We start from the raw sequence: 19,738 nt of genomic DNA, 5'->3' as shown, positions 1-19,738 counted from the left end.
TTACCCAGTATATCATATACATACTTAATATGTATCATATACATATACATATTAAGAGTATAAGAGCATATACATTACATACTAGTATATGCTAGCATATATGAATATATATATATATATATATATATATATATATATATATATATATATATATATATATATATATAGACTAAGAGAGCATATACTAGTATATACTAGCATATATACAGTATAAATATTTATATATAGTATATATAGTATATGCCCTTAGTATATAATGTATATGCTCTTAATATATGTACTAGTATGTGCTAGTATATGCTCTTAGTATATGACCCGCAGGAGAAAGAGAGATCATATTACACCTGCACTCCACTCACTGCACTGGTTACCTGTCAGCTTCAGAATAGATTTTAAGGTTCTAGTCATGGTTTTGAAATGTCTTCATGGTCTTGCCCCTCTTTACCTCAGTGAAATGATGGTTAGATATGTTCCAGTCAGGTCTCTGAGGTCTTCAAACAGTAATCTACTGGTGATTCCTAGATGCCGATTAAAGATTGGTGAGGGTGCTTTTAGCCACTATGGCCCAAAGCTCTGGAATTCTCTTCCTGAAGAGCTCAGAGGCATTTCATCCCTGCATAGTTTTAAGAACAGTCTCAAAACATTCCTGTTTAGATCCGCTTTTGGTTAAGAAACTCTCAATCTTATTTACTTTATTACATTATGTTGTCTATTATTTTCTAAATCTAATTATCCTAATAGTTTTATCTTATTTACTTTACTTTTTTATTATCTTATTTATTTTCCTTTTTTACTTTTTATGTTATTTAAATTTTTTTTATCTTTAATTTCTTTTAACATTTTCTTTTGTCTTTTTGTCTTATCTCCTTTAATGTTTCTTTTTATTTATACTGTAAAGCACTTTGAGTTGCATGTATGTATGTATCTATACAAATAAAGATTATTATATAATAATTATTATTATCTAGTATGTGCTCTCTCTCTATATATATATATATATATATATATTAGGGGTGGGCATAGATAAATTTTTTTAATCTAGATTAATCTCACTGAAATCTTGAAATTAATCTAGATTAATCTAGATTAAAATGGCTCCAAGTAATGACTAAATGTCAGTTTTTGAGATAGGGTTTCTTAATACAGAGGGTGCATTAGACCAGGGGCTCATCTCCTGTTTCCAAAATGCATCAATGACTGTTTGAGGAAGCTGTTCTACTTTGATACTTGAAGAAAAAAAAACATGCTCAATAAAATGTACTCGTGAGCTAAACATGATATTTGAAATGTAAGCCAACATTTAGTACATTTAACCTCACGGACGTAATTTGGGGGGGACTTTTTCAAAAGCCGGTTTTGATCCTCTGCAGTTTTAACGGTTAAAAAGAAATATTTAAATAGCGACGAATCTAGCGCTAGGACCATGCAGAAAACGACCGCTCCGAGCTCCGCTCCGGTAACACTTTACGTTCCTAAAATGTATTTTCCATGAAGCAAACCTGGCGACTTCGTGGCTGCATCCATGTAAACTCACGTACGACTTGTAATTCAGGTTTGAAAACTCGTTCTCGCCCCTACTGTGCAATTTGGTTAGGAATACAGCCGAACTAAACTATCAAGTTGAAAGTCATCATAGTTTTCTTACCCATTTTGACCCAGTTCCCAACCCAACTTTAAAAATAGATTAACGGCGATAATTTTTATATCGCCCGATAAGAGTATAAAATTAACGACCACTAATATATATATATATGTGTGTGTGTGTGTGTGTGTGTGTGTGTATATATAGCATACTAGCATATATACAGTATACATATAAATATATATACTAAGAGCACAACTAGTATGTAGGTTACTAGCATATACATATACAAAGAGCGTAGTATGTACTAGCATATACATATAGTAAGAGCACATACTAGTATGTACCAACATATACATATACTAAGAGCACATACTAGTATATACTAACATACATATACTAAGAGCTTACACTAGTAAAATCTTCCAATTTACCTCTCTGTCATTTTCAGCCAAAGTGTACTCAGACGCCCGTATGTCACCTAAACAATGGCACCATAAATAATGGCAAATAATCATAAAAGACCACAGACTTCCTGGACAACAGGAAGCAGGGCTAGAAGGTTAAACCAATTACAGCTGAGCTCAGGCCTGCTGCTGTGTCCTTAGTGTGTGGTCACTAATAGCCAAAATGACCCCAGCTTGGCATTAACCAGTTTATCAGAGCCCCACACGAAGAACAGTGTTTTCAGGACCATGGACAGCTCAACATTCCCAAGTTACTGGGGCTGTAAAGACAGCAGCCATGCGGGAAACAGGGGAGTGAATCCAGCATTTGCATGCGAGGCAGAATAGCAGGAAGTGTGTTTTTAGTGCCACAGACAGGCTCACAGCTCTGCTGACAGCTTCAACTGCACAAACAGCTTAGAACTAAAAAAATTTGAGACTTCTGGTACCACTCCCGTACATGCAATATGGGACTGAACGAAGCATTCATCAAAAAGGCATCGACACTAAAGGCTGGTTTATACTGCAAAAGTTCCACGTAAACGTCTCTACATTGTGACGCAGAGAAGGGACTTGTGGGTATGCACAGACGCGCGCGCGCACACACACACACACACACACACACACACACAACTCCAGGATGTACACACACACCTCCGGGACCTTATGTGGCTCTGCCAGGTTTGCGAAGCTGGAGTGTGGGACACCAGAAATGAGACGCAAACTCGTGGAGCAGAAGAAAATTGGCATTTATACGAGTCGGACTGAAAATCCTGCCACATGAGACGTTCAGCTGTCTCTAGGCACACAGGTTCACCAGGTACACTAGCGTGGATTGGCTGTCGCCTGTGTGAACACCTGCATGGGGTGCATGAGCAGGTTAGTAGATACACCAATGCAGATCTTCTCAGTGTAAATCAGCCTAAATTCATAATGTCCCATAGAGTGTAACTATCGAGCCAAGTGTTGTGTTTAGACCCTCTCTACTTCTTCACATTACCACATTGTTCACAAATCGAGACAATCGTTTTGTATAAATCATGTTTGAATTTCACAGTTCATATCTGTTCAAATCCACAGTACAGGACGCCAGAATGTTTGGCTTCCTGTACTTGGAATGTGAGTTTCAGGACCGGACAGCTCCCCCGTGTTCACATTCTGGCTCTGGAAATTCTGGATTTAATTGAGTTATTTCATCATGTGAGTTCACATTTCACAGCACGAGTCCAGCTGGCTCTCATCCACACTCCTATGTTTGGCCCCACTGATCTATTTATTATTAATTTATTATTCACACAGCCACTAACGTCACAGCAATGAGCAATAAATGGGTCAATTTAGGCTAAATTTCACATTTTAAACCACTGGGACTTGTGGCAACCGAGCATGTTACACTCGATATCCACCAATTCTCCTTCAGAGTCTCATTTCAGCCGTTTGATTACTAAATCATGAGTAGTATTCAGCATTCAGCAGTCAGCTAAACGCAGAAATATAATGTACTTACTTCAGCTGTGCACTGCAGGCAGGTGACCCATTATGTCCTAATTGCCTTAGCCAGTCCCTCATTACTGCACTAACAGAGCCCACCTGCTGCCGCCCTGGTGGCTGTAAGTGATTCAACTGCGTCGGCTACACATATTAACGCTGTGTAGGGGGTCGGGGTGGGGCCTAGGGGGGCGGAGCCTAGCAGCATCGGAGGTTTGCTACAGAGCGGCTACAGAGCGGCTACAGAGCGGCTACAGAGCGGCGGGTCGCACCTCTCCACAAGAGGGAGGGCTGAGCTGGACAGGCCCACCAGACGCCCCACCAGACGCCTGCAGGGGCCACGATCAAACCGAACAACAGCACCGGTGACGAGCAGGAGCCTCTTCCCATAAACGCCCGGTAAAGCGCGGTGAACATTTTAATAAAATGTTAATTAAGGAAATGACCGAGGGATTAACAAGCTAATTAACAAGTTAAGTTAATTAGAAAGGGCCCATGTCCTTTATGGAGATAAGAAAAAACAATGAACTTGAGGTCTTAATTTTCCTTCATATTCTTTCTCTTCTCTCTCTCTCTTCTCCCTCCCTCCCTCCCTCCCTCCCTCTCTCCCTCTCTCCCTCTCACTTTCTCTCTCTCCCTCTGTGGACATTAGGGAGGATGTGAAGCCTGATCTCCATCATGGCTGTACTCTGGAGCGGACTGATTCTCTCTCCGTCGTTACTCTCTCGCTGCAGGGTGATCTACGCCCACACCACCCACACCACCACTGATCTACACCCACACCACCCACACCACCACTGATCTACGCCCACACCACCCACACCACCACTGATCTACACCCACACCACCCACACCACCGCCCATCTACACCCACACCACCACTGATCTACGCCCACACCACCACTGATCTACGCCCACACCACCACTGATCTACGCCCACACCACCCACACCACCGCCGATCTACACCCACACCACCGCCAATCTACACCCACACCACCGCCGATCTACACCCACACCACTGCCAATCTACACCCACACCACCGCCGATCTACACCCACACCACCACTGATCTACGCCCACACCACCACTGATCTACACCCACACCACTGCCGATCTACACCCACACCACCGCCGATCTTTTCCCAGCCGAACCTCAGCATCACGACGGAAGACGTCAGCCAGAATATTCTGCATTCTGTGACTACACAGGTAACATAATATACAAACATTAGAGACGATTTACCTTCTCTCTCTCCCTCTCTCAATATATATATTTTCATGTGGGCCTGAGCCAAGTACAGACTGGAAGTTTCAAGGTCAAAGTGCGACGCACCCATGAAGGAGGTGGTGAACGCCACAGCTAAGATCCTGTGGTATTTCCTGATGCAGACTGATAAAATGGTCACGGCTACCCAGCCAGACAGTAATTACACAGAGCAGAAGAGGGCCATAGTGATAGACCCACAGTGACCACAACATCAGGACCAAGAATCACGAAAACTAGAGAAACACCAGCCGCTCAGAGAAGAGCTGGTGAAGACATTGGAGGTGAAGGTACCAGTGGTTCCCATGGTAATAGGAGCAGTAGGGACTGTTGTGTGTGTGTGTATATATATATATATATATATATATATATATATATATATATATATATATATATATATATATATATATATATATAAAATGTGTATCATATTTTGTTTATATTTAGAATACATCGACATATTGTAATACGTTTTGTTAGAGGATATTATCAGTATAGAATAACAACAGCAATCTAGACTTGCATTGACAAATGTAATAGGAATACATAAATGATGCATTGATGTATATGTTTCTTCCTTTGAAGTGTGTATTTCAAGTGAGTGTGTGACTGGTTGAACTGGTTTTGTGCAGCTAAACCACACATGCCTGATCTAAACCTCATTAAAGATTGTGGATGAGTCTACAAAATACTCTCAACCATTTTAAAGCATGTTGTTGCATCTAGACAAACACAAACACACGCACACACACACACGGCTTTGAGCTGCACAGCTGATGCCAACACAATGACATTTTTACCCAAACTCTTCCCAGCTTGTCAGGGCCAAATTAAGGCTCCAATCACAGGAGCGGCAGCGGAGAGGGAGGACACACACACACACACACACACACACACACACACACACACACACAGAGCAAGAGTTCAAGCTATTTAGTTTTCAACACCTTTCAACACTCATACATCCTGTTCCGAAACCTCACGAGCTCAGGGCAACGTTCTCACTGCATCTGTTCCGCTGTTATGTTCCCAGTCAGGCGACATCTTGGTTTGCAATATTCAACACGACACGTTAGCCAAAAGGCACTTAAGGTTCGGTGTGATTCTCCAGGTCACCGAGGTCACCGGCCTCCCCTCTGTGAACCCGAGATGCATCAGCATACGTACATTTGCTAGTGTTAGTGTGTGTGTTTCCGTGGGAACGGGCCTGGCGAGCTTGCGGGACCTTCTCTGGCGGGCGGGACACAGAAGCACCTCTCAGAACCCACTTTTCTATCAAGTCAAACAGGAGGGTCATGGCCCTACAGCCCTGTGATCACAGTGGTGGTGTGAGGGAACCTGTGGGCAGAACCAGGTGTTCTTCTGTTCTGTTCAGGGCCTGAATGGCTGATTGGAGGACCATGACACAGCAAGCAGGGTGGGGTGGGGGGGCGGGGGGGGGCAGAAGGGTGCAGCCTACCTCTTCCCACTGGTGGATGTAGCGGATGAGCCGTGAGAGGCGGAGCAGACGTAGCAGACTGAGGATCTTGGTGAAGCGTAAGATGCGGAGGGCGCGGGCGGTCTTGTACACCTCCGAGTCGATGCCTTTCTCCACAATCAGGAAGATGTAATCCACAGGGATGGAGGAGACAAAGTCCACGATGAACCAGGTCTTCAGGTACTTCTTCTTGATGGTCTTGGGGTCCAAGATGATGTCCGAGTTGTCCTCGATGATGATGCCCGTGCGGAAGTTAAGCACCAGGTCCATGAGGAAGAAGGTGTCGGAGATGACGTTAAAGATGATCCAGGGCGTGGTGGTCTCGTCCTTGAAGAAGGTGATTCCAACAGGGATGATGATCAGGTTGCCAACCATGAAGAGGAGCATGGTGAAGTCCCAGTAGAACCTGGAAATGATGACACAGCACAGAAGAAATGATGAACGCCGAGATCCCACAGGTACACAGCTCCACCTGGAAAGACCAACTTACTTCCTGGAGATATCATCATGCAAATATTATGTACTTAGTTTTTAAGATTTACTGTAGTTTACATCCACCATGAACAGACTGTAAAATTCAGATGATTTAGCTCAATCAGGTGTGTTAAATAAGAACAATAATCCAAAACTTGGTATCTCCTCATCCATCAGCAACGATGAAACCCTGCAAGCTTGCTTTTGAAAACTTTTGTACATATTTTAAGAACAGAATGTGCTGCTTAGCGCTGCTTAATATTGCTAATGTGATAATAAAAATCAAAAAGGTTTTTATAATACAAGGACATATCATCACCTGTTAATATAGCACTTGAACGGTATACACACACGCAGCTGTGTGAATTATAGCTTTTACTAATGGACTTAAGTAGGGTAGAGCACACATGACCTGAAATGACCCTTTCTATGGGACACAAAGAGGGGGGGGACCACGGTGTTTGCGCCGCGCTGTGTTCGCACGCGAGGTGAATTGTTGGTCGGGCGGCGGAAGTGATCCGGTTCCGCGCAGCGTGAGCAGTCGCTCGGGTAGAACTCAAGGTCATAGCTCCACGCGCAAGGTGCACTGCTGACTCATAACTCTGATGTAACTCGTGACCAGATTTTGTTATTGCGTATCCTGCAGCAATTTAGAATATTTAATACATCTTAATGTTTCCGCATTACTCGCAGTGCGATGACCTGTTGTTAGAAATAATGAAAAATATGCGTGCAAACCCCCCCCCCACCCCCATCACTAAACGACAGGCTCGCGGTCGGACGAGCAAAGCGTCACAACGCACGAGTGCGCGCGCGGATGTTGCTTGTACATTTCCATCAGCTGCGTTTAACTCGCGTTGTTATGACGCAGACAATCGTAGACCGTCTCGCAGACATGAAGCACCCGAAGCATCCTTACAAACAAAGAAGACATGCACTCGGACCAGCACTTTTAAATCATCTAAAGCTACAGTATGGAAACAGGTCTTGTCTTAAATAGTTGTGACGGAATTACTAATGATTGTTTTAGACCAGCACACATACGTCTGTGTTTTGGCTTTCGGCGCCGTGGATGGTGTTGAAATCATAAACCAATTAATCGCCCCTTCTGACTCCGACACGCACAAACTCAAAAGTATAACACGTTGTGAAAATAAAGTTTCGGGCTGGACACCGAACCGTCCCCAAGTGTCCCATAATCCCGTTTTAATAGAGAGATGGGGTTCCGATGATATTTTGGTCCACTAACGCGTTTTGGTTGTTCCCTGTCCCGAGATGAAATGATTATCTCTTAGAATAAGGCTCACAGCACATTTGACACCACGCCATTAACACACACACTGTGGGCAGTTCCTGTCCTCCCATAACGCGAACAGTGGGGACATTTTAGTCACAAGTCCAGTTAATAAATCGGAGCTTCTAGTTAAGAAGAACACAAAGACGCACGCACGCACACATACCGCAACATAAGCTATAACTTTTCTGTCGCGTGTCTGAATTCTTAGCTGACGGGTTCTTACCTGAAATCGCTGTACGGATGAATAATCCACTTGCCTGCGGACTTCACGCGCTCCTGCTCCTTTTCCACGGCCTTCTGACTTCCATACATGCGTAAAGAGAATTTGTTAATCCCGGGCTGCAGCATACTGCCGAACTGTCTCTGCATGAAACTCGCTTGGCTCCCTCGCGTTTCGGCATCTTCTGCCACGATCTGCGGCCCGTCGTCGGACTTCAGGAACGTTACAGAATTCCTGGGCTGCTGTGTCTGCGCGCCGTGCACGATTGAAGACGACTTACGACTCGGGGCGTTGGAGAAGGACACCTTCGAGTCCTTCTTCTCCGGGACGCCGGCGGAGACGGGGGTGAGGCTGGGGTTCGCGGCGTCGGCCCCCTGCCCGTGCGTTAGGGAGCCCACGGGGGTGGTGGACCCGTCCATGCTGGTTGTTGAATTGCACGTTGTTCTTTTATTCACGTCCTGTTTGTCCTGCTTGGACATGATGGAGCGCAGGCTCCCCGTGCCGGAGGCCCTCCTGCATCCCCCGTTTTTGTTGCACTTCATGCTGGGATCGGGAGCCGCGCTACTGCCGCCGACTTCACCTGGAACATTACAAGCCTCCACCGTCACGGTCGCCGCTACTGGCGAGGCTCTTCCTCCTCTCCCTCCTCCTCCTCCTCCTCCCCTGTCGGCTTCGTGTCGTCCCACAGCATCGCTCAGGCGCGCCACGTCGGTGTCCGTGGACCGCTCCTTCTGTGGAGAGACGCCTTGCTCCGGGAGCTGCTCGCGCTCCGACTTCTTGTGCGCCGATAACGCGGCTCTCCCTTCTGGTGCAAAGTTTTGCAGCTTAATGCTGCCTCGCGCGCCACCGCCACCGCCGGTGCCGGTGCCGGCGGCTCTACTGAGCCGCTGATGCTGAAACTTGGGCTCGTCGTCCCCGTCGTCGGTTCGGTCCATGGCGGCGTGGTTTGTCGCGCCAGACTTCGGCCCCGTGACGCACTGACCTCCAGGAGCGTCCGCGCGAGACTCCAGGCTGCGCTTCGTGTTACTCGCGCAGTTGGAGGCGCGTGCGGCGGGTGCACCGGTATGCGCATGACCGGGACCGGGCGCGTTCTTCTTCATTGCAACTTCTGAGCCGGGCGAAAGCTCACTCCGGTCCATGGCGTTCAGGGGATCAAATTCTGCCTCCGGTAATCTTTGCGGGAAACCATTCAACGATAGCAGAGAGGATGAGAGAGAGAGAGAGAGAGAGAGAGAGAGAGCGCAAAGGGAGGGAGAGGAGAGAGAGAGCGAGAGAGAGAGAGAGAGAGAGAGAGAAAGAGAATTTTTTTCAAACTATGATCCTCTCTTATACCGGGTCAACACTACACGGTTTTAGGCCCGATATGCTGTCGCAGACACATTTCGGGCCCCGGCGACAAAGCGACAGACACGTGAAAGTGAAGCTTTAAAACGGCGATGACAGTTTTTGTAAGTACGTGTGTGTGTGTGTGTGTGTGTGTGTGTGTGTTTGGGTTACATTTGTATGTTTCTCTGTGAAACTCTCAGTAAACTCATGCATGGTGCGGTGCACGTGAGAGTTAACATGTTTTACTTTTAACTGTATTTACACATCGCACAATATATGTAATGTTCCTGCCTCTGTTAGTCCGTGTCAGGTCAGGAAAGGTGAAACCCGCCGTATCGGATCGAAACAATCGTTTCATTTTTGCTTTAACGGCTCAAACGATTTATTCCACTATTTACCAATATCGCTATTTGAAGAACATACAATCCTTGCTGCCCACATCACCCAAACCAATGCATCCTGCACAATTTCCTTTCAATAATGTTTTTTTCCGTTTCTGTACAAACTACAGCAGAAACAACTCATAGCCTGTGGTTCAGACTCCATTTTGCCATGATGTGGAGTTCTCGTGTGTATTTTGCGTGAAAGAGCGCTATTTGCGCACCAGGCGCGTTTTCGTGGCACATCTCGGTTCAGAGATGGTTCGTGTAGCGTGCACACCTCCACATCAACTACAACCACTAAAGAGGCCAGGGCCGACAGATATCGTGCAGTGTGATCACTGGTCCATCACCTGCACTGGACATCTCACACACAGGTGCTGCCGGACCTGAATTCACTTGCTGTGTATCGCGTCTCATAAAAGCAGCAACATTTTCCTCGCGTTCCTCCACAGTATTGATCAGATGTTAAAACATCTAGTCTGACTAAATAAGACCAGAGTGGCTTGAACACCAATCTGAGCACTAATCCCCCGTGTTAAAGTAAAGGTACCAACACCGCTGACTATGACTAATGGCACCGAATCAAAGCAGCTCGCTGATGGTTCGGTTCTCACCACTGTCCCACACTGAATGACTGTATTTCGAGTCCGTCCAGGTGTGGTCCTCTAAACCCAACGCGCATTACCCGCAGCAGCGCAGATCTCGTCGTACCTTCAGCGAGGCGCCGCGCGCCAATGACATTGAAAGGTTGTCTGAGCCCAGCGGACTGGACCGGACCGCCGCGTCCACGTGCCGAGGACACTCGTCGCCTTCTGCCCCCTAGAAGAACCGGCGGGAGGTCACGGCATCCGCCGGCTCCGCGCTTGGCACCTTCCCACCGCCGCCGCTGACGGGAGGCGACGTTGGCGTGAAACGTAACACTGAATCACGGTGTGTCGCTCTCTGTGTGCGGTACCGGCTCAGACTTCCTGGTGTGACGCACAGAATAGGATGCTCTGGGCCTCATTTGCATAAAAGGCAAAGCTCCGAGACAAGAATGAAATCCCAATTGATCTCGCAGACACCATGATGAAGAACAGAGCCAATGGCGAGCACAGAGACAGCAACCTTTTCAAATGTGTGATCATAAATCCCAAAGTGCCATCAGGTAAAACCCAATCAGGGATGCCCACACGTGAATTAGATCTTTTGTTTTGATTGGACTCATAAATCCATTCTAAGCATCCACAGTGGTTTCCAGTCCCAGCTCAAACTTGCGTGTCCCTTGTCCCGTCATGCACGGGGTCTTTGTTGGCGAGTGCGATCAGAACATGAGATTCTGCAGAACCAGTGCCCAGCAGGGACACAATGGCATGGCCATGCTGTCGTAAGCGCGGGCTGAGCTTACCGGCACCACACACACACCTTTTTTATTTATTTTACCGCTACACCCATGTAAGGACATGACCACTGGGACAACCTCCCACAGCTGTTCCCCATGGAGGGGGTTTGACCCTAGACCCTCCAGACCTGCACCGGGACGAAATCCAGAACTCTCTGGGAGGGATTCTAGAACTCAGGAGGGTGCGTTAGAACACCTGGAGGTGAGACCCAAAACCACCGTGGCGTCACCTCCATTAAGGTGGATCAGACAGTCAAGAGTGCACATAGGGTAAGGTCAGAGGTCATACAAACCTGATAAAAGTACCATTAGTGGAAACCCAACTGTGATGACTGGAAGTCACTTTAGTTGAGCAGAGGGCACTTCGTCACACGCGTGTGGAGACACACGTGCGGAGACACACGTGCTACATCCAGAGCACTACAAACACAAGCTCCTCTGTTCTGTCGACAGCTGTTAGTGTCGCGGTCGAAACATTTCATAATCATGACCAGTACATTCATTTTTTCACTTTATTATGATTTACAAAAACAAACCACTTAACTTATAATAAGTTAAAAAAAATGATGCATCGAACAGAGTCACCGCATACGTGTATGAGAATGTGAAGATAAAAAAATCAGGACAAAGTCTGCTTAAGGGGAGGAGTAATACTACACACACGTCAGGCCACGTACATCCCACCAAAAAAAATCAACAAAAATACTAAAAAATATATATTTCCAAAACGTCTTAAAACTGTTCGAGAGGCCGTATTTCATACGTTATCGGAGGCGTTCACACTTTTTGTTCATCGTCTAAATTGTGAGCAAAGCAAAAGGTTGTGCAAATAAAAGATTGATTGAAGAGAGAGCAGAGTTCTGGTGCGGCGAGACGCTCGGACCGGGCTTTTCTGATCCATTTCTTATTTTCATATTCACATACACCCCTTAGTTACTGATGTAGGAATAAAAAAAAAGAAATTACATAAAAAAATAATAGAAAAGAAGCGGAAAGGGTTCTACCTGTCCCCTCTCAGGAGACAGAACAAAGTCTCCATTAAAAAGCCATTGGCTTACTCGGTGTGTGTGTGTGTGTGTGTGGGGGGGGGGGGGACGTAAGCGCTGGGAGTCCTGCTTCACCTCCACGTTCTAGTCTTGTCCGTCGCCCTCTCCCAGTCCCGGTTCCTCCCAGTTCAAACACTTGTCCCAGTTCAAACACTGTCGTCCCTTTCCCAGTTAAAAACTAAAAAAAAATAATGAGGAATGATCATTCTCCAGTTCAGTGCTAAAGTAAAAAATAAAAAAAATATATGTAAAAAAAAAAAAGAAAAAAAAAAGAAAGAGAATCTATCGGTGAAGAAATACAAGTAAAATTGTTGTGTATGTGTTTATTTTTTTCCTCTTCTGGTTCGTTGTCAAGGTTTCCTTTGGCGCGTGTCCCAGTGAGGCAGGATGACGCCGATGATACATCTCTGGTTCGCCACCAGAGGGCGCTGGTGTGGTGCTGGCCTTAAAGGGTGCACTCTAGACAGTCCTAGTCAGGTTTCAGCTTGGCAGCCCCCGCTAACAGCCGATCTGAGTCTGAGGTGGAGCTCTAGAACAGTCTAGAACAACCGCAGATCTCCGACGCGGTTCCTGCCTTGCTAAGATGTCGGAGAGAGGGGGGTTCAAGCTTTAAGAGGTTCTGAATTACAATGTTGGCCACGCTAGCACTCACTGACACGATAATGTGTTTGTCATTTTGTGTGTGTGTGTGTGTGTGTGTGTGGGAGGACTGAGGATCATTTCTTAAGAGTTGTTGGCAGCATTCTCGTTGCTTGGAGAACTGGATGAGGAAGAGGATGAAGAGGAAGGAGAGAAGTTCATTCCTGATAGGCCGGGAGGATCTGTGGCTGTGTTCTGACCGCTCAGACTCTTCCTGCACACCGGACACGTGTCGTGCTGTAGAGAACGAACACACACACACGCGCACACACACACACACACACACACACACGAGTTTGCTGACTCAGCTCTCCTCCCCGTGTCCTTTCCTCCCGAGCCCACAGCTAAGCTTGTAGCGAACGTCAAAAACGCCACCACACACACACACACACACACACCACAACCGAAGCGAAGGACGCACAACAAGACAAGCCAGTCGCCGCAGATGCGGTCGCCGCGGAGACGGAGTTACCTGCTCCAGCCAGGGCACGATGCAGTCGTGGTGGAAGAGGTGGTTACACGGAAGCTGCCGGACGTTCTCGCCCACGCTGTAGTCCTCCTTACACACGGGGCACTCCAAACCAGCACCTGGCAGCACCAGGAGAAGAGGCACACGTGAGGGTCGCACGTGAGGGTCGCGACAGCACTGCGCCAGTCCGCACAGCAGAGGACGTTAACGCCCCAGAGGCGTGAGAGGCAAATGATATCCACACGGCACCGGCGCACGTGCATGAGGGGGGGGGGGGGGGGGGGGGTGTTCGGCCAGCCGGCACACGTGTGCACTCACCCACGTGCTCCTCCGTGATCTGGACCGTCGGCAGGCTTTTGATCTTCTCCCTGTCTGCAGGTGGCGGTCCCGTGTTCTCAAACTGATTTAATAACTGTGGCACAACAAAAGGGCGTTTAATGGTCACGATGACAGCCAACGTGGGCGGCGTCACACGTGCGGGGGGGGTGTAGTACCTGTGTTATAATAGCGTCTAACCCATTGGCACCCCAGGCATAGTCCATAGGGTTTGAGTGCAGCACTCCCCTACACATACAAATAATCCCAGTCACCCACAAAGCAGAAGACGTTCATTTCAATTACGTTCAATCAGAACATTATCGTTTAAGTGAAGTCCAAATACTTAACTACAAAATATCTAAAAATCAAAACAGGAACATAGAATCCAGCATCAACATACCATGGTCCCACGCCCATGTTTGGCATAGCTGTTGGTGCGATGATTCCGTTTACTAACTGCTGTATTATTCTGTTAAAACACGAAACAAACCTTTACACTGTAAACCTTTACACTGTACATCACAGAACTGAGGTTTCTTTACACAGATACAGGAGTTATTCCAACACACAAAATGTCCACTAAGCACAATCCGAATACAGTTCCTGAGTCAGCCTGTGCTTTAGCAGACAGTGACCGGTGCCATTTTCTTTATTTGTAAAACCACCACCCGTGCCCTCACCCCTCTAAAGTCGGCACGCCTTCGTGCCGCGTCCCTTGTCTGCGGGGTACGTGGCGTCCGCGCGGTTGCCTCGGACCGTAGCGTTGGCGTATCTCTCGTTCCCGCCGTCCCTCGGAGTCGCGGTTGTCCTCGGCGGGCAGGCCGGCCCGCAGGTCGAAACCCTCGCCAAAGATGCCCAGGGCGAACTGGCCGTAGCCGTGCGGGAACGTGAAGAGCGTCTGGTCCACGCCCTGCGGAGAGCAGACGGGGGAGGAGCATCGTGAGGCACCAGGAGAACGCGCCAAGACCGTACTAGCACCTCAGCAACACGGACATCGTCTGCTCTAAGATACCTTCATCCTGAAGTGTTCTTTAACAACTGGCTAGCTTCCCCACTGATTAATGCAACTTAGTAGTGCATGGCTGGATAGTGTCATTGATCCGTTTGAAACAGCCGTTATCTGAACTAGCTGAGCTAGAGGTGCACAACTCCAGTGCCAGGGGAGTCGTACCCCAATGGGCTGGGATGACACTGTTATACTCTGGGATTAAACTCAATGTCATTTCAAGGACACATAAAAACCATTCAAAGGGTCAGATCAAAAGAGCAGTTGCAATGTGTGATTAGCATTCAAATCCATCGTAATTTATGTCACCTGCGTCACCTGGACAACAGCAGACTGGACGTGAACAGTGAGTGTCTGACCGAGCAGAGCAGGAGGGGACGCGAGCGGCAGTGGGTGCGCTAGCTCACCTCGAACGGCGCACGGACGGGGTCGCTGTTGGACGCCGTGGACGTGGAGCCATTCTCTGTGCTGGAGGCAAACGACATCGTTTCAGCATCAACAACGTGGAAGGCGCCGGTCCGGTTTACGCCATGTGCAGAGAACCTGACGCCATCCTTTCAATTACGTGAACTCTACAACACCCTTAACAGCCCAGCTCAAACACGTACGTGTGTATAACAACTGGCAACGCAAACAAGACAACTGTGTCATTAAGACAATTATGCCCGTGTTCAAAATTTCACTATGGCAACATATTGTAAATACACTCAATGATTGTGTGAAGCAATACAGTCGTGACTGTGTCAATTTATGTTTATGTTAATATGTTAATTATCCAGTGTGACCCTGGAGCGTTCAAGTCATGCGCAGTGTTTAAAACGTCCTCGTGGAACCTCATGAAGAAATAACGGGAGGCTTTAGGAAAAAATCAACGCACTCTCTAGGAGAAACCATGGAAACCAGCTGCAGTCCGGCCCTTAAAAATGCAGAGCTGACTTCTGGGAAACGTTGGGAGAAATGTTGATTTTAAGTTGTAATCACAGGTGTTTCAGCATTCGTCGGTTAAAAGAACATTCAGAGTAAATAACATTCAGATGTCAGTGGGAGGTTCAAAGTTATTTGAATTCAAGAATCCTTTTTAAAAATATTTTTTAGTTTCTTTAACCGTTTCTTTATGGGTTGCTATTGGTCTTTGTTATGCATTCATGCACTACTGATATTATGTATTAACATCATAATCAACAAGAACAGTGATTAAAATAATTCTTTCTATAACAGAAATCGTATCGTATAGTATCGCCATGCCTGTATGGTGACACAGTTCCTGCAATAAATGCAACCGTCCTTTAGCAATAAAAACGGCAAATCCTGTGTGGAACAGTCCTGATGTTTTACAAAAAAAACCCCAGAAAACCCAGCAGACCTTCTCTTGGTCATATTACCAGGTTTTGAGAGAAACAGAACGGTTAAATCGTTCCAGCCCTTCGTTAGCTTCAGGAGGTGAAACCAGTTTAAACCACTCCAAACTAGAACCTCAAGGAATTAACGTTGTGATTACGATCTACTTTTTCTAATAGAAACTGGTTTCACCTCCTAGAACTTCAGAAGCACTTTGCTTGCACCGCTGATCAAGGAAATCCGTCTGAAACGTCCTGCTTCAATGGAAAATTTGTGTGATTAAATTTGACTCTTTTTTCTATTTTTAAATGAGGCATATTCGTTTTCCACTTCCTTCCCTTCTTCCTCTAAGTCCAGACGATAAAATTATTTGTTTTTACTTCAACAATGTTCTCCTGAATGGCATAATAATTTTTTAGGTTATTATTATTATTTATTATCTATTTAGGTTGTGCAGGTGTGCCAGTTATGCGTTATGCCCATACCTCTACTGGAAAACAACACGCAAATCTGATTTGTGTCTTTAATCAAGCAGTCTGCATTTACAGTATTTGCATTTACTCGTGCATTTACAGAAATGTATTGTTTTCTGTTTTTTAGCCAGTAACTACCTGAGTTTTACTGGTTAATAAATGGTGGGGAATTAGAAACGAGTGTTCTGGAGTCAGTATTAGGATGACGTGCTAGACCAGATTAGAAGAAACGAGTCTGCATCAGGAGAGTAAGGAACACAAACTCCAGGCCAGTTTCCTCGGCTACATCCTCTGAGAGGGTTTCCCTTGTTTCTGTACAGACGTGGAAATACTACTACAGGTTTGATTGGCAGCAGTGCCATGTGCTTTCGAGTGTCTATTATACTCTTGTACAAAAGCCACTCCATCGGTCTGCACAGTCGGTTAGCAAACAGGTAAGCAGGTAAGCAGGTAAGCAGGTAAGCACTTAGATCCAAGATCTCCCAGATCTTAAATACGTAAACTGCTTTTGTGGAACGTTGCACATACCTGGTCTCCTCTGGTAACTCCTCGATGAAGCCAGACTCACACCGCGGACAGGTGTAATCCTTAGAGGACAGAATGACAAACTCAGTTCAGGTGACAACACACACACACACACACACACTCCCTCCCTCCACTGTGTGTCAGACTGCAGACATTCCTTGACACTGTAAGCACAGGCATGAGGACTGACAATTGTACAGTGTGTCAAACTGTTCACATATAATTAATGGGCCCATCAAGAAAATGCATAAATTACACTTCAAAACAGCGCACGTGTGCGCACGCACGCACACACACACACACACACACACACACACACACACACACACACACACACACACATGTGCCAAATATGTAAACTTTTAAAATGGAATCAGCAGGCCTATAGTGGCAAGCCCCAAACCTCTGGCTACAGTAGCCAAATCAACACATCACACAAACTCAAATAAGCCTATAGACCACGACCAAGAGGCCCCGGCCTAGAACCTGCAGGCTGTTGTATAGTCCTGTTATATAGTCCTGTTATATAGTCCTGCTACAGTAGCTCCATACAGTTTGGATCATTCTAGGTGGTGGGGGGGATAAAAGACAAAAGAAACTTTAAAAAGCATCCACAGAGAACACCAGTGGACCTTTGTTAGATCATTCACGAGTCTTCATAGTAGGAGTGTAACATAACTGGCCCTCGCTCTCTCAAATAGACAAGGGAAAGAAAAACAACCCGGGGAGACCAGGAAGGCTGCAGTTAGAGAAGGTCATCCTGGTACTGAAACTAACCCAGCTACGGCGTGTGTGTGGGGGGACACAACGGCAGGTCTTCCTGACCCACTGTGATCACAGCCCAGACTTCAGCACCAACACTCATGGGCTCCATGTCACATCACACCCCGTTAACACCCAAGATGGGAGTGGATGAGTTCAGGGTCACTTTTAACGGCTGCCTGTTACCAGCTGAACGTGTCAGCCACCCGGGGGGCCAGACGAGCCCTTACAACCACCTACCTGCCTACCGTATTTCCCTGCATGGTGGAAACACCTTACTGCACCACCTGGTGTAGACCTGCCTACCGTACACCCTACTGCATGGTGGAGACACCTTATTGCACCACCTGGTGTAGACCTGCCTACCGTACACCCTACTGCATGGTGGAGACACCTTACTGCACCACCCTGGTGTAGACCTGCCTACCGTATACCGTACTGCACGGTTGAGACACCTTACTGCACCACCTGGTGTAGACCTGCCTAATGTATACCCTACTGCATGGTGGAGACTCCTTACTGCACCACCTGGTGTAGACCTGCCTACCGTACACCCTACTGCATGGTGGAGACACCTTACTGGAGACTACCTGGTGTAGACATGCCTACCGTACACACTACTGCATGGTGGAGACACCTTACTGTAAACCTGCCTACCGTACACCCTACTGCATGGTGGAGACACCTTACTGGAGACTACCTGGTGTAGACCTACCTACCGTATACCCTACTGCATGGTGGAGACACCTTACTGCACCACCTGGTGTAGACCTGCCTACTGTATACCCTACTGCATGGTGGAGACTCCTTACTGGAGACTACCTGGTGTAGACCTGCCTACCGTATACCCTACTGCATGGTGGAGACACCTTACTGCACCACCTGGTGTAGACCTGCCTACTGTACACACTACTGCATGGTGGAGACTGTAAGACCACCTGGTGTAGTTTACACACTTTCCCAGCTGTAATCAACCCAACAGAGCCACAACCCGCCGGTCCAGTCACCTAAACCCGCCAGATCGCCTCTCCACATCCACACACACCAGCCCACCGAAGGGCTCGACAGCCCGCCAGCCTCCACGATCAGCACCGCCGAACCCGCTGCACACCACAGCGGTAATCGATTAATCAACCAGTCGACTAATTAACCACAAACACCACCATTAGGTAACCATAACGACGGCTGGTGAGTTAATGGCTAATTTTCTGTTACACCTTCATACAAGAACCAAGAGAGGCAGGTTAGAAATACAACAAACAAACAAATAAATAAACAAACACAACACAGAAGACCGAGAGTAAATAAATACGTGACATGTAAGGGGCGCGTGACATGTCTGCTAGCTGGCTAATGGAGCTAGCTTAGCATTAGCTTAGCATTAGCGTGCTAGGCTAACAGCGCTGGTAACAGTGCAGCCGCGCGGCTAACGTGCTAGCCAGTTAGCCAGCTAGCTCCCGGACTCCCGCCGCTCGGGCACAAAGGGCCGTTTGGGTGAAGTGACCGAGGGCCGACGGACGCGCGGGGCTTCGGCGGGACGTACCGGGAGCGGCGTGATCTCCTCCGAGCATCGGTGACAGAAGAACCGGCAGGTCCGTGCGGGAGCTTCCGCCATCTTGTGACTCACCACGGGCCTCGGCGCGAGACACGGCGAAGTACGGGTCCCCGCCGTGGACATAAAGGCGAAGGGGCGGACGGAGCGCGAAGCGCCTGGCGCTGCTGAGACGACCGCTCACGCACGCACGCACGCACGCACGGTCCACTCGCATGAGAAACTCTTAAATCACAATTTTCTCCGAAGTGGAAATGAGAACAAAATGCAC

General features: G+C 47.3%; 2 protein-coding genes across 2 annotated transcripts in view; both read right to left on the bottom strand.

The window, feature by feature from the left end:
- Positions 1-11,056, bottom strand: part of LOC143482917 (potassium/sodium hyperpolarization-activated cyclic nucleotide-gated channel 2) — a 39,548-nt gene extending 28,492 nt beyond the window's left edge. The window contains exons 1-3 of the mRNA XM_076981499.1: positions 10,670-11,056; positions 8,253-9,422; positions 6,241-6,664 (exon numbers count right to left, since the gene is read on the bottom strand). Coding sequence (XP_076837614.1) covers positions 6,241-6,664; positions 8,253-9,388 — 1,560 coding nt within the window. The 5' untranslated portion in view covers positions 9,389-9,422; positions 10,670-11,056. The remainder of the gene's footprint in view (positions 1-6,240; positions 6,665-8,252; positions 9,423-10,669) is intronic.
- A 781-nt stretch (positions 11,057-11,837) lies between these two features.
- On the bottom strand, positions 11,838-19,627 carry rnf126 (ring finger protein 126). The gene is made up of 9 exons (XM_076981500.1): positions 19,459-19,627; positions 17,157-17,215; positions 15,225-15,285; positions 14,492-14,721; positions 14,212-14,280; positions 13,988-14,057; positions 13,812-13,905; positions 13,497-13,612; positions 11,838-13,261 (listed from the first exon to the last, which is right to left on the bottom strand). Exons 1-9 carry the CDS (start codon positions 19,591-19,593, stop codon positions 13,109-13,111), a joined length of 987 nt encoding a protein of 328 aa, XP_076837615.1. The 5' UTR covers positions 19,594-19,627; the 3' UTR covers positions 11,838-13,108.
- Between the last annotated feature and the right edge of the window lie 111 nt (positions 19,628-19,738).

This window comes from Brachyhypopomus gauderio, chromosome 19, assembly GCF_052324685.1.
Source record: "Brachyhypopomus gauderio isolate BG-103 chromosome 19, BGAUD_0.2, whole genome shotgun sequence".
NCBI classification, from domain to species: Eukaryota; Metazoa; Chordata; class Actinopteri; order Gymnotiformes; family Hypopomidae; genus Brachyhypopomus; species Brachyhypopomus gauderio.
The sequence above is the reverse complement of the archived record's forward strand: the minus strand, read 5'-3'. Positions and strand labels throughout refer to the sequence as shown.

What these genes read in the sequence shown, in the direction of transcription:
- rnf126 (XM_076981500.1), bottom strand. Translation starts at nt 19,593, where the DNA reads ATGTCCACGGCGGGGACCCGTACTTCGCCGTGTCTCGCGCCGAGGCCC. An exon ending in AGGAGATCACGCCGCTCCCG is followed by an intron (nt 17,216 to 19,458) that starts GTACGTCCCGCC and finishes CTGTCCTCTAAG; the next exon opens with GATTACACCTGTCCGCGGTG. An exon ending in GGCGTGCCGACTTTAGAGGG is followed by an intron (nt 14,281 to 14,491) that starts GTGAGGGCACGG and finishes GTGTTTTAACAG; the next exon opens with AATAATACAGCAGTTAGTAA.